The following is a 13475-nucleotide window of genomic DNA, read 5'->3' as shown; positions in this document are numbered from 1 at the left end:
TATCTTAAAGTAATTGGAACTACTTGTCATCCTCCATTACTTTATTTTCATTCGATTTTGATCGTGAATCTTGGAAAATCTAATCTTTTCTCGTTTGTCCCGAGGTGAGTCTTTATCATGTACCATAAATATCTGCGATGTTTTCTAAATTAAATTTGTATTGGGTTATCTTATCTAACAATAATTTCAGTTCATATCTTAAAGTAATCGGAACTACTTGTCATCCTCCATTACTTTATTTTCATTCGATTTTGATTGTGAATCTTGGAAAATCTAATCTTTTCTCGTTTGTCCCGAGGTGAGTCTTTATCTTGTACCATAAATATCTGGGATGCTTTCTAAAGTCAATTTGTATCAAATTTTCTTACCCAACAATAAATTCAGTTCATATGTTAAAGTAATCAGAACTACTCGTCATCTTCCATTACTTTATTTTATATGTTTTTTCATCCATGTTTGTTCTGTTAATATTGGATGAAAATATTGGAGGAAAAAAAAAAGACATTACCCTCGACATGTTTTAAACAACCTTTCTTTTTTCATTGAAAATATTTGATTCAATTTTGGGTGTAGAACCAGACCGAAAAACCCTCATTCTCTCCTTTTTTAAGTTTCACCTTGCATTTTGTATTTTTGTTGTTACCACTACTGCTTCTAACTCTACTTTGCTTCATCCACTCATTCACATTTCCTTAACGCGAATCAACCATTCCAACCTTGCGAGCCTCCTGTAGATCGGTCGCTCAGCCACACAAAAGGGATCAAGGATAGTTGAGCTACATTTTTCCAATTCTAGCAGGTGCAAGAGGTTTTTTTTAAGGCATTTGCATTTTATAATTTGAATAATTAGAGTCTCGAGCAATACTCTCAAGGAGTACCAAATGAAATTGAAAATAAAAAAGAAATTGGCCAGTTCCCAAATAGACTTTGGAATCAGAGCAAATCAAAAGGGTTGATTCCAGGTCAGTGTCAGAGATAAGTTCAAAGCTCCAGAAATTGAGAATTGGTCCCAATAGGGTAAGTTCCTCTAGAACCTTTCATCCCATATTTTAAGTCAAAGTGTTCTCGTAAAATACTTAGAAACAATATTAATATATCTATAGATATTTATACTTATTTTAATCTAAATATTGTCCCTAATTTTTAAGTATATAAAAAGTTCAAGCTCTGGTGTTTGGTGTTTTTCATTTAATTTAGTTAAACCCGTATGTTTTGAAGCTCTGTAGTTAATGATCCAAAAAAAAAATGATGTTTTTATAAAAATAAAACACACAAACTAAACTAAATTTAATGAAGAAAATGCGAAACACCAAAGTTTGAAAATTTTATAAGTGTAAAAAAATTATGAAGATTTAACCAAATTTCATCTGTTTTCAATTTATTTCCTAAATAAACAAAAATGTGCTATTCTTTCTATCATCTTTTTACATGCTATTATAGTTCCATATTGTCATATTTTACTTTATGATTGCTATGCCTGGAGAATTGGAGATCATAGGTTAAATTTTAGGCAATAATGTGACAATTTACAATGTGTGAATAATACCAAATGACTTATTTGACTTTGTTATTGAAAGTTGAGACATTATGAACTAGATTGCACATTTAGCAATAGCTTGGGAACTTGCGGTAAACTTTTTCACTCGTTTGATTAGATAAAATGATCACACCCAATATTAAGAAATCGTTCAATGACCACATTAAACGAATTAAACTTTCAATTATAACATTGCACATTGCACAAAATTTCTCGACATAAAATTGTATATTCTTAAATTCATTTGAGAGTATAATCTTATAACATCCTTTCTTCTCTTTTTTTTTTTCCCTTAAAAATATAAGTCTTAATCATGCCGAGCTGTCCCACATTGTCTCATCTCCATACTTCCCAACAATAAGAAGGACCATTCCCATATCGCTCTAGGAATTGTAAAACAGATAAGAATGGACCACTAGGAAGTCGCCCTCCGACTTGAGGGTACCTTCCGCAAGCTGTACACATCAAAGGTTTCAATCAGGGAACGGCTCCCATCCGCGCAGTAGATGCAATCCACCTTGCACCCGTCGAACTCCCGCACCGAGACTGCGAACGACCAGTCCTTGCAAATGAAGAAAGCCGAATCGCCCAAAGCTACTCACCTCCTCCCATCTCCCACATTGTCGATCCAATCTGTAGGCTCTGAATTACCGCCTCTTGAAGCTTTCCTCGTGTCTGTCCACCACATAAAGATCACCACTCGACACCACCAAGTACTTCCTCAAGCCGCCGTTGGGGACTGACGACGAGATACTTCGAAGTCTGAAGGATGAATTGACCAGCGAAACCGACCCCAAATGGTCGACCGCGCAGACTTTGCCTTCATAGACTGCAATGTCTAAAGGCCGCCCTGTGGATCATCTACAAGGCTCCCGTTCTTATACCCGTACTTCCAATAAGCTAATTGCCCTTCTTCATTAATGAAATAAACAAAGCACTGATCTAGATCAGACCATACACAACAATCCGGATGCATCACTGCTTTCAGCCCAACTTCATATAGATCAAGCCACCTTTTTTGATCGAGGCCCCCCTTCCATAACCGGGCGTGTATTCTCTATAGATTTCGACGATTCGGTACTGGAGAGAATCGAGCATCTCTGGGAACTTGCGGGGCAAAGATGTGATCTGCCGCCTCGAGGATAGGCTTAGCATCTGCATGTGCCGGGGCTCCGTCTCCTCGAGCTTCAGCAGCCACCCCGTGCGACCAGAAAGGGCGGCTCCACGCGGTGTCTCGAGGGTGTAGACCGTGCTCTTTTTGAGGAAGAAGGCCGACCACGGCTTGCGAGGGATTCGGAAGGGGAACCGTGGGGCATGGCAGCGAGGCGGGCGGATCGAGGAGTGGAACGAAGAGCAGAGACTGCGGAACCGGACGTCCACGCTAGTGTGGAGCCAATACCCTATCATGGAGAGAATCTCCGGCGGCAGATCTGACCATGGACGTTTCCTGGTTCCATCCTCCATGTGAGCTCTCTCCCGCGTTTTCTGCACAAGCGATGGCAGATGTTGCGGGAAGAAGGAGGAGAAGACAACGTCACTGCAGAGATCAAACCGGAAGAGCTGCGAAGAGGGTTTGTGCTTCCACGGTGGGGACAAGATTGAAACCTCTGCGCGCTCCTCGAGGCGGTACGTGCGCTTCTCTCAACTTAAATGTTGAAGTCAGATAGCTTGAAGCGACCTGATAAGGGCGGTGGCGGTGACAGGCCAAGAACCAGCTTTGCCGGCCTGCGAATTAGGGCGCGTTTGGTAACATTTCTATTTAAAAATTATTACGAGAACAAAAATAGAAAAAAATATTTATGTTTGGAGAAATAATTTTGAATAAAAAAAACGCATTTGGTAAGAAACTTATTCCGAATAAAAAAATGAAAACACATTTGATAAATTTGTATAATTTTTTTATTTCTTTTATTTTTAAATATTTTTATTTTATTTTTCTATTTTCTTTCTTATTTTTCTTTATTTTCTTTTTTCTTTTTCCTTTTTCCTTTTTTTCTTTTTGGCGGTTAAGCCTCGCCATGGTCGATGATCGGCCGACGAGGGGGCCTGACCTCGCCCGCCCATGGCGAGGCTCGACGGCCCCGGCGAGGCCGAACTCGCCCGGCCGACCGGCGAGGCTCGGTGTCGCCGGGCCACTTGCCAAGAGACGCCGACCGGGCGGTGGCTCTGGTGAGGCCGAGCCTCGCCGCCACCGGGCGAGCTCGGCCTCGCCAGATTTGGGTGAGATCGAGCTTGCCCAACCAAGGCGAGGCCAAGCTTCGCCGGGGGCGGCGACGCTTGGCCTCGCCGGGGGCCGGCGACACTGGCGAGGTCACCGGCCCTCGACGGCCGGTCCCGGCCCCGGCCGAGGCCGCCGACAGGCCAAAAAAAAAGAAAGAAAAAGAAGAAGAAAAAAGAAGAAAAAAGAGAGAAGAAAATGGAAAGTGTTCCTAAATTTTGTTTTAGAAACAAGAAAACAACTTTTTTTTTTTTGTTTCTTATTTCTTCCAAATGTGTTTCCGGGAACAAAAAAATAATTTTGGAACGAAAACGCGAACAAACGCGTTTCGTTTCTTAAAGTGTTTAAAAACAGAAAAAGAAATCAAAACAAACGCGGCCTTAATGGCCCATTTCAAAAGTTTGGGTCTAGACCACCGTTTGAGAGATGCAAATCAAGCTACGGATGGGGTTGCCAAGATCATAGATGCGACTACCATCTCGCTCCTAGAGACTGACTTATTGATCCCCTAGTACTTTATGGGACCTCATTGTTTCTGAGGTCCGTGTTGTTTTTTAATGAAGAAACTACAATTTAGTTATCTTTTCCGACCCCTAAAAAAAATTAAAGGAAATTTTTCATTTTTCAATTTTGATAAAGTAATTCCATTCAAACATATTTTAGATTTTTTTGTTCAATTTTGATCGTGGATCTTGGAAAATCTAATCTTTTCCTCTTTCCTGCCGAGGTGAGTTATCATATACCATAAATATCTAGGATGTTTTCTAAATTTAATTTATATCAAATTATCTAATTTGACAATAATTTCAGTTCATTTTTTAACGTAATTGAAACAACAATTTGTCATCCTTCATTACTTTGTTTCAAATACTTTTTCATCCATGTTTATTCTGTAACTATCGGAGAAAAAACAACATTACCATCAACAAGTTTTAAACACCTTCCACTTTTCATTGTAAATAAGCATGTTGATCATAAAGGTCGCCCGCAAAACCATACATGGATGTCTGAACGATTGTGAGGTTCTAGTGGACGGAGTGTAAATGGAAATTATAACACGTAGCAAAACATTGATAGACTCGAGACGTGAAAGGAAGTTCAAGTCCACAGTCGATGGAAGTTTAGGATGCATACCGAAACATTCATTAAAGAAAGGGGAGGACATATAAAAGGCAGAGGAAGCTCAACATCATCAGAATACAGTAGACAAATCTACAATTAGATTACTTTGAACGTAATCGGCGAACATCAATCAAGGAGTACATCTGGTTTTGAAGAAGATAATTCGCACTAGATCTTCACTTAGGCTTTGAATATCAAATCGGACTAGATTATATTTCCTAAGTTAATATTTGTCTTCCTTTATAATCACAAATTGATTCGGGTGGTTTTTGCCATTGACTTCATATCATATCCCAGAAAACAAGAAACAAAAAGGACAAAAAAGGAAAACAACGAAATTCTCTGCTGGGTCAATCGCCAGTAACCGCGTTCGAATGATCTTCGCGGCAATCTTTCGGACTCCATCTTGCCACGACTCGCTCTTCCACGGAGTAGAGAGTCACGCATGAAGGAGATGCATCGCCATGACCGCACTTGCTGATGTTAAGCACCAAGAGCGCTTTCGCTACGCTCCCGCAAAGACGGACTGTGCAATGAACATCCGACCATACCCTCAATCGCCCATTCTCGCCACTGTCCCCATCTGTCAAAATGACCACGGCATATTCAGAATGGACAAGAGACGGATGGTGCCGGTACGCAACATATTCCACGCCATACTGCGATCCCGACCTCACCACCCAATTTTTAGTCCGAAGATGAGCATAAGCTTTGAAAAATTCGGGGAACGTAGATTTCTTGTCCGTCATGTATTCCCATAACTCTTCATCGGTTTTTTGACAGTTATCTCCACCGTGAATCCTAAGGCATTTCAGGGTATAGCAAAGATAAAAGGCTTCCTCCATACTCAATTGAAACCATTGCCTGTCCTTCTCGGCTGTGACTACCGGTCGGCCAAAACATGCCCGATTTAGAAGATCACTTTGAACTGCCTCTACAGCAAGAAGAACAGAGCAACCTGAGAGCAAACCATGAGCATTTGACTCAATTAAAGATGACCTGAGCCGCGATACAATCTCGGACATTGGATCAGCTTGTGCTCTGACCTCTGCACCCTTTCCCTTCCATCTCGGCCCCATCAACAAAGACTACCCCAAAGTGCAGGTGCGCCGGGAGGTAAGGGTGGAAGACTAGTGAAAATTAATTAGCAGAACAAGTATTAGTGTATAAATGCATCAGCTAATAACACCAATGTCTAAAAAAATTCTTATCCCTCATGCAATAATAAGTAAGAAGAAAGTCAAAGCAATTAATTTCAGCACATCACACCCAAAAAACTACAATATGAAAACAATTTTGATAACAACCAAAATAAAATGATTTGATATAAAATTGACAGCCCTACATTAATGTTGATTCTTAAGTGATGCTTAATGAATCAGTGGATAATCTTAGGGGTTATGGCAGGATCAATTGGATTGAAGCAGATTGTTAAGCTCTAGTGCTTGTCACGACCTAACCCCCCAACAAGAGGAGGAAATTAGGTTTAGAGGTATTGCCAACTTCAAGCCAACTACCTTTTATTGACTCAGGCTCTCCCTACCCATACCCCGTGTGACATTTGGACATTCGATTAAATGAAAAACGTGATTTATTTCATTTCTATGTCTAAAGGGCATAGCGGCAAACAGGTGGTGAGCGTACATCAAGAATGGATGAAAATCTAGCAAACTCAGTGAGAAAAGATCAGAGCCTACTATGGAATAAGCTAATCATGCAAGAGCAAAACCAAGTCTGACTCCCAAAATCATATCCAATTAGTACCATCCAGTAACATTCAGAATTATTACAGATTAGCCAAGATCAAAATTTCCAATTTTTTTGTAAAGAATTGACATGAAATTGATGTAATGTCATCACACCAATATACATGAACTCGTGTTATCAAACTAAGGACAAAGTAGAACAAGACCTTCATTGGAGTGAGGAGTACAATCACGGTCAGCGTGCATCCGGTTCAATTCCAACATGTTTTTCAACAAAATTCAGCAAGATTCCAGCATGTTTTGACAAGATTCAACTTGTTTTGACAAAACTCCTTCATTCTCATTTCCAGTTTACTCAAACTTCCCTTTTATTCCTTTAATTCTTGGCCAAATCTTTATCCATCTCTATTCAAGTAACAAAACATACAAAGTTACTTATCAAGAATCTATCGAACATTCAAAACAGAATTCTCTCAACTATAAATAATGTTCCTTGAAAGCCACTGTAGCTGAATGTGTCAAGATAAAAGAAACAGCATATGAGCATTTCGAATCTACCCAAGATCAGCACATATGAATTTGATATACGGATCACCTACATAAATCTTAAGCAGAGAACAGCATATATACATTTTTACCTCAATATTAATCACCTCTGACCATCACCAGATCAAAGTCATCAGCATATCAAATCCAATTGTCAACATACATGATAAACACATCACAGAAGCCAATGCAAATGAATAAGAAAGTTTGCGACAGTGAGAGGAACCAACTTTTGAATATATACTTGCAAAAATTATCAAGTACAACATCCAATCCATGTCACACAGGTTTAGGTTGTGCTCCAAAAGTGATTGAGAATAAGGCAGGAGGTCATGACCAAACAATCAATTCCATGAAGTGTTCAGACGCGCAAAAAATGATCTATAACAGAGACTAACTTCTATTGTTCAGATTATCATAAGTTGAAGCAGAGGGATAATCAAAATCTAACGCTGATTAGCGAAAACTGAGATTGGATTATAAAAACGCCTGCATCATTTAACAACCCGAGACTCATTCTAAAATGCTCACGGATTGGCCTGCATCATTTAACAACCCAAGACTCATACTAAAATGCTCACGGATTGACCAGTAACAGGAAACAATCAACATTGAAGACATCTAGACAAAACATCAAACAGGTCATGTGTAGGACCGAAATAGAGGACGTGTTCTTACCTCAGCGAGACTGGATATTTTGAACTTCAACTGATCGAGATCAATGAAATCCCGAGGACTCCCTTCGACTGAAAGGAAAACTCACGAATCCACTTCAGACGGCTTCACTCTCCTCATATCTTGGTTCGAAGGTGGGTGGACACAAATCCTGGTTTCTCTCTTCAGCCGAGCTTTGCCATGGCCGACGGCTCTCCATCTTTTTTCCTTCGTTCTTTCTCTCTTTCCTTCTTTCGTTTCTCCGGTTTTCTCTTCAGTCGAGCTCTGCCGTGGCCGACGACTTCCTCGTTTCCAGCGCCTCCAAACCAGCGAGGCTCTCTCGGATTCACCCTCGTCAGTCGCGGTTCCCTCACTGGCAAGCTCACAGACGTGAGCAGCCGTGTGAGAGAAGGAGAGAGAATGGGGCCTGGGCTTTTGCTTAGTTCTATCGGGCCATGAAAACATAAGGGATGGGCTAAGAGAAAAAGCAAAAGATGGGCTCAAGGAATTAAAAATGGGCTGGACCAATTAAGGGAGGGGCTTAGGGGGCAAAAATTTTGCTAAGTGGGCCGGAAATGCCGTCCCGCTCGACTTCATTTCATTTTTTTATATCATTTTCATTCAATTTTTTAATTCATTTCATTTTTTTTTATATTTTTATTTATTTATTTTTTATATTTTTGTATAATGAATAGATAACTAAAAGGTTGACAAAAATTCGAGTGTCAACAGCGCTCTACCTGCCTTCAAAATGGACAATTCCACATATAATAAGAAATTCACATCCAAGAACTAGAGCTGTTAAACAGATGGGTCGGGTCATTAATGGTTCGACCCAAATTGACCCATTAAAACCAATTTATACCTAATGTAAATTTTTCAACTCATAGTCGATCCAACCCATACTAATAAAATATTTTCATATTTAATGAAATTTAGGAAAACTTATTCTTATGTTTTTTTTTTTTAAAGATTATATTACTAAAATACCAGTAGGAGAGCCGATAAAATATAATTGTCAAATGGTGGTTATAATCCTGAATTTGTCTGAGACCCATTCATTGTTTAACCAATTGAGAAAGGTTTCTGCCAAGGTAATCAAAATGAAAAATAATCACACCTTGCAAGTGGATCATACGAGATAAACTAACTGTTCTTGCTCATAATTCAGGCAAAACAATCCCAACCGAAGTATCTGTACTTTACGGAAAGGAAAAGGCAGATTTCAAATCACGAATCATGAACTGTTAAAGAAGGATTATCCCACTGAAATATCTTGTACCTTTCACCCACCCCTATTTAAACAACCAACAGACTAAATAAACATTCTCCTTAATAGGTAAAAACAATATGAATCATATAGACATAATTGCTATTTTCTATGTTAATTTACAAGATATATTCTTATGAATCCCCATACCTTTAGAATTTGTGGCCTCTAGTGCAGTAATTGTCATCATAAACTCCAGAATAGTAGCTTCTATTGATCGACTCAAATCAGCTGCTCGATCTTAAGCAACACTGGATTACAGTCATCTAGCCCCGACTAAACCCAAGAACTCGTTTTTGTGACCTTGTCATCCATTGCAGTGAATTTTCCATGCAAAACCTACCAATAATCACCACAAGATTTCTTACTTTACCAAAAAAAAAAAATAATAATAATCACCACAAGAACAAATTCCATCTCTAAAGTGATGAAACCTGTTTGAATCTCGAACTGTAATTTCCCTTTGAACAATCCTTGATATCACCTTGATTGCAGCATGACAGTCTGTAGAGGCTCTCAAATTCTTCATTATGAGGATAGGTGATCCCTTAGGTGTGCTAATAAGTGCAAATGCAATTGCTAATCTTTCACTATGATATTTAAGAGATTCAATCTTAACTTCCTCATCAACATTGTGAAGGGCACAACTTGTGTCAGGTTTGTATCCTTCTTTCTCCATCTCTTCTGCCAATGTGTCAATTTTTCTCCTGATCTCCTTTATTTGGGGATGCAAATTATCATTCGCCAGAAAGACATTAGTTCTATGTTTAATCTCAACCCAACTACACGCAGGGACCTTTTTTATTCCTCTTTCCCTCATTGCCTTCTTCACTTGCACGACACAACCCATAACCAATAACTACTGCAGCTCAAACGAAGAGAACCCACGAAAGGCCTCCATGAAACAGAGAGACTCACATCATAAGAGTTAACGAAACACCCAACCGAAACCCATCTACAACTGATCGGGTCAAATCCAACCGTCCACATTCTAACCCTCGAGCCACAGCAATTCGGCAGCGGCCCACCAAAAAAATTCAGCAACCAGACCACCCGTAAGATCAGCACCTAGACAAAGACCAGGAAAACGACCGCTCCAAGGACGCCGATCGCTCGAATTTCGCGACGACACGAGACCAGAACGTGAACCCAAAAGAAAGGAGGGGGAAGGGGGGAGGATAGAGAGAAGGAGAGCAACTCACAGCAGAGCTTAGTTTTGCGGCCGAACCGCGCCGGACGACAGCGACGGAGATCTAAAAGTCCGGGGAACGGCGACAGAGCAAGTGGGGGCGAATGGTCGAGGGCCGCTTAGACCCGCCGATCCGCCCAACCAATGCGCAATGGCTTTCCGCGTGCGAATTCGATCGCCCCCTTTCCGGAAAAATCTCTCTCTTTCTACCCGCCGCTCCCTCTACTTTCCGCGGACGGCGAAGACGACGGCGACGGCGGCCGAAGGCGGAAGGAGAAGGAGGAGAAGAAGATGGAGGTTAAGCGAGAAAACGAAGAGAAACCGGGAGGGGTCTCTCGATCAGTGCGATGGAAGAAGCTCTCTCTCTCTCGTTTCTCTCTCGTTTCTCTCTCTAGAGGTCAAAGGTGTGGAAACGAAGAGGGAGACTGGGAGAGTAATCGTGGCATCCGTGTCCCTGTAATATCATTTTCCTTCATTTCATTTTTTAAATATTTTTTTTTTTTTTTTCTTTAATGGGTTGAAGATCCATTCAATACTAATATACTTCGGTCTCTTTATTTTTAAAATTATTTTTAAAATTCATTACGGATGTTTTGGAAAATAAGGCTTGATCCGGCCTTCTTAAATACATATGGGTTCATGAATGGGTTGTACACCCATTTTGACACCTCCGGCACAGGACACAGGACACAGAGGGAGTGCAGAGAGCACTTAAAAAAGTGAGCATGTTACATGGATGGAAGGTCACTGATAGGTACCGACCTCATCTCCACTTGAATCTCATCTACTTTCTTTCTCCAATGATGTTTGGGAAGTACTGTTTGGTTGGCAAGAATGAAAATGGAAGCATATCTTTTCTTAGCTCTCGAACATATATTTTGGTAATCAAACAAGATGGTCTGGGATTTAAAATTATCAAGATTCAGTGCATAACTACAAGGGAATGTAAATTAAAAAGTGAGAAAGGAAATTTGAAATACAAGATTTTATCTTGATTCAACCTTAAATTAACGTCATATCTAACAGAGAATTCTGTTATAATTATCATTTTGTATTTCTTTGTTACATCGTCAATTACAAGAAAAAGAAATTATACATACTTAATAGTAGCTATTCATAAATTAAAGTCCAAACTACTAATAAAATATTATTTTAAACTATAAAAGTCTTATGGCGGCTTTGGGGTGCTGCCCTATAACACCTACTGGGGTGACCCTTCGACCTCCGTCCACTCACCGGTGAATGGGACCCTTGTACCATTATGTGGGTGGGAATATGAACCCTAATCTTTTTAGCCTCTATTCAATTAATTTCTTTCCCGATTTTGTCTCTCTTTCCCTTTTCATCATGTTTGGTAGAGAAGATTGAGAGGGTGGAGAGGGTTTCAAAGGGGCTCTCTTGTTTGGATAAAAATGAAAGAGACGAGAAAAAAGACAAAAAAGGATCAAGATGGACATGGTGTAGCCGACTTTATGCATATTTAAAATTCCTCCATATCCGTTCAATTATGGAGAATTCAGAGGGATTATATAATAGTCCTACTGCGTTATTTTTCATTCATTTCTCTATCTAGCATCCAAACAACATTAAAAGTTAATTCCTTCATTCCTTTATCCTTTTTTTCTCTTATAATCGTTTGAATCTTTTCTTTTCCTTTCTAATCTCCTCTATCAAATACACTGTTAATTCATACTTCTTATTCAAATAAATGAAAGTGTCCATCCACTCTTTTCTTCAATGGTTGTTTCACTTATTTGTCTTCATTTCATCTCATTCGATCCTGATCTTGTACGAAATTTGCCATCCTTTTCACGGATTGTGGTTTGATAGGCGTGAAGAAGAGCTAGTTAAGATAGTGGTCCAAACTATCCTGGGATGCTTACAACCAGATTTACCGAAAAGTCCTCAAATTGCCCGATACAATGTATTCTTGAACTTTAGAGGTGCCGATACTCGTCAGGGCTTTACCTATCAACTTTACACCAACCTCGTGGATGCCGGAGTTTCTGTTTTCAAAGACGACACCGACCTTCCCATTGGTGAGGAGTTCAGCTCACAGCTTCTCAGCGCGATCACAGGGTCTACAATCTATATTACGGTCATCTCTCGAAGTTACTGTGTCAGCAAGTGGTGTCTTCACGAGCTTGCAAAAATGATGGAGTGCAAGGAAAGCATGGGACACATAATCCTGCCCATTTTCTACAAAGTGGATCCCTCCATCGTGCGACGCCTAAAGGAACTGAATTTGGGGAATTTCAGGGATGCCTACCATTCATGTGAGAAGGTTCTTCGTGGCGGGGAGGCCTTAATGGAACACCTGCGAGTGCTCAAAAATGTCTGCAACCTCAAAGAATCGCATTATCATTATACCGGGTACAAACTCACTTCAACGTATGCCTTGTTTACTTTCGTTCACAAGATCTCCACACAACAACCGGAATAAAATCGTCGGTATACATCCTTGAATATCCTTCTTTCTTGTGTTTTTTGACAGGTCTGATGGGGAACTGATAGAAGTAGTTGTTCAAGGTGTTTTGAGACGGTTGCGGCATCACTTTCAACTTGATGTACCTGAGCACTTGGTCAGAATTGATGATCATGGGCATGCAGATTAGATTATGAGATGGTGAATGATTCAACGCCAATACATGAATGCTTGTCTTAGCAGTAAATTAATGGAGGAAGGATGGTGAAAATAGGATTCCTAGGAGAAGATTCAAATTCAGATGTTCTCATTCAATCAGTCCTTTAGTGGTTCAGCTGGTCGAAAAATCTCCAGGTGACATTGCATGATGGGGTCAAGTTTAGAGGGGTATTAGTAGTTTTGTTGAACCACAAGTTGGAGAGTTGGTCTCTTAGAGAGAGTGCTTGTATTGATTAGAATGTATGAAGACCGGAAAACACCTAGTAGTATGTAAGTTCTTGCTAATCAATTTAGTGCACTAAGTTGATCTCCTGTTGTATTCTTTTTCCTGTTGACCGCAGCCTTCTTGCACAAATTGACTCTGCATAACTCATTGCGCATTCTTCAGAAAACTAAAGTATTTTCTTCATATGAATCTGGCAATGCCTCGATATTAGGCTTTCCTTTTCTGTAGTTGTTCGAATTTTGAAGCAGCTATCTGCATTGATGCAGTTTATGTAGATTGTGAATATAGCTCATATCAGCTTCACAGTTAAAGAAGACTGGAGACTCTAAAGTTATCCATCTCGTTTTTAATTTAACAATTTTC

General features: G+C 39.9%; 2 protein-coding genes across 6 annotated transcripts; one reads left to right on the top strand and one right to left on the bottom strand.

Annotated features, from left to right (window-relative positions):
- Positions 1-5003: 5003 nt before the first annotated feature.
- LOC104421824 (tRNA-splicing endonuclease subunit Sen2-1) lies at positions 5004-10646 on the bottom strand. Of its 4 annotated transcripts, none has more exons than XM_039303097.1 (4): positions 10256-10646; positions 9204-9392; positions 7808-8156; positions 5004-6007 (listed from the first exon to the last, which is right to left on the bottom strand). In XM_039303097.1, exon 4 carries the CDS (start codon positions 5954-5956, stop codon positions 5228-5230), a length of 729 nt encoding a protein of 242 aa, XP_039159031.1. In that variant the 5' UTR covers positions 5957-6007; positions 7808-8156; positions 9204-9392; positions 10256-10646; the 3' UTR covers positions 5004-5227. The 4 variants fall into 4 exon arrangements, with proteins under 4 accessions (XP_039159031.1, XP_039159032.1, XP_039159030.1 ...); XM_039303098.1 differs by lacking the exon at positions 10256-10646 and adding an exon at positions 9488-10244; XM_039303096.1 differs by lacking the exon at positions 9204-9392 and having other exon boundaries at positions 7808-8228.
- A 1007-nt stretch (positions 10647-11653) lies between these two features.
- On the top strand, positions 11654-13195 carry LOC104423559 (toll/interleukin-1 receptor-like protein). Of its 2 annotated transcripts, none has more exons than XM_039303092.1 (2): positions 11654-12633; positions 12737-13195. In XM_039303092.1, exons 1-2 carry the CDS (start codon positions 11951-11953, stop codon positions 12855-12857), a joined length of 804 nt encoding a protein of 267 aa, XP_039159026.1. In that variant the 5' UTR covers positions 11654-11950; the 3' UTR covers positions 12858-13195. The 2 variants fall into 2 exon arrangements, with proteins under 2 accessions (XP_039159026.1, XP_039159027.1); XM_039303093.1 differs by having other exon boundaries at positions 11662-12615.
- The last annotated feature ends 280 nt before the right edge of the window (positions 13196-13475 follow it).

Source organism: Eucalyptus grandis, chromosome 10 (assembly GCF_016545825.1).
Source record: "Eucalyptus grandis isolate ANBG69807.140 chromosome 10, ASM1654582v1, whole genome shotgun sequence".
Classification (NCBI taxonomy): Eukaryota; Viridiplantae; Streptophyta; class Magnoliopsida; order Myrtales; family Myrtaceae; genus Eucalyptus; species Eucalyptus grandis.
This window is presented reverse-complemented; position numbering and strand designations above follow the sequence as displayed.

Excerpts from the sequence above, each read along its gene's own strand:
- LOC104421824 (XM_039303097.1), bottom strand. The coding sequence starts at position 5,956 with ATGGGGCCGAGATGGAAGGGAAAGGGTGCAGAGGTCAGAGCACAAGCT.
- LOC104423559 (XM_039303092.1), top strand. The coding sequence starts at position 11,951 with ATGAAAGTGTCCATCCACTCTTTTCTTCAATGGTTGTTTCACTTATTT. Across the intron at positions 12,634-12,736 it reads GGGTACAAACTCACTTCAAC|GTCTGATGGGGAACTGATAG; the intron begins GTATGCCTTGTT and ends GTTTTTTGACAG.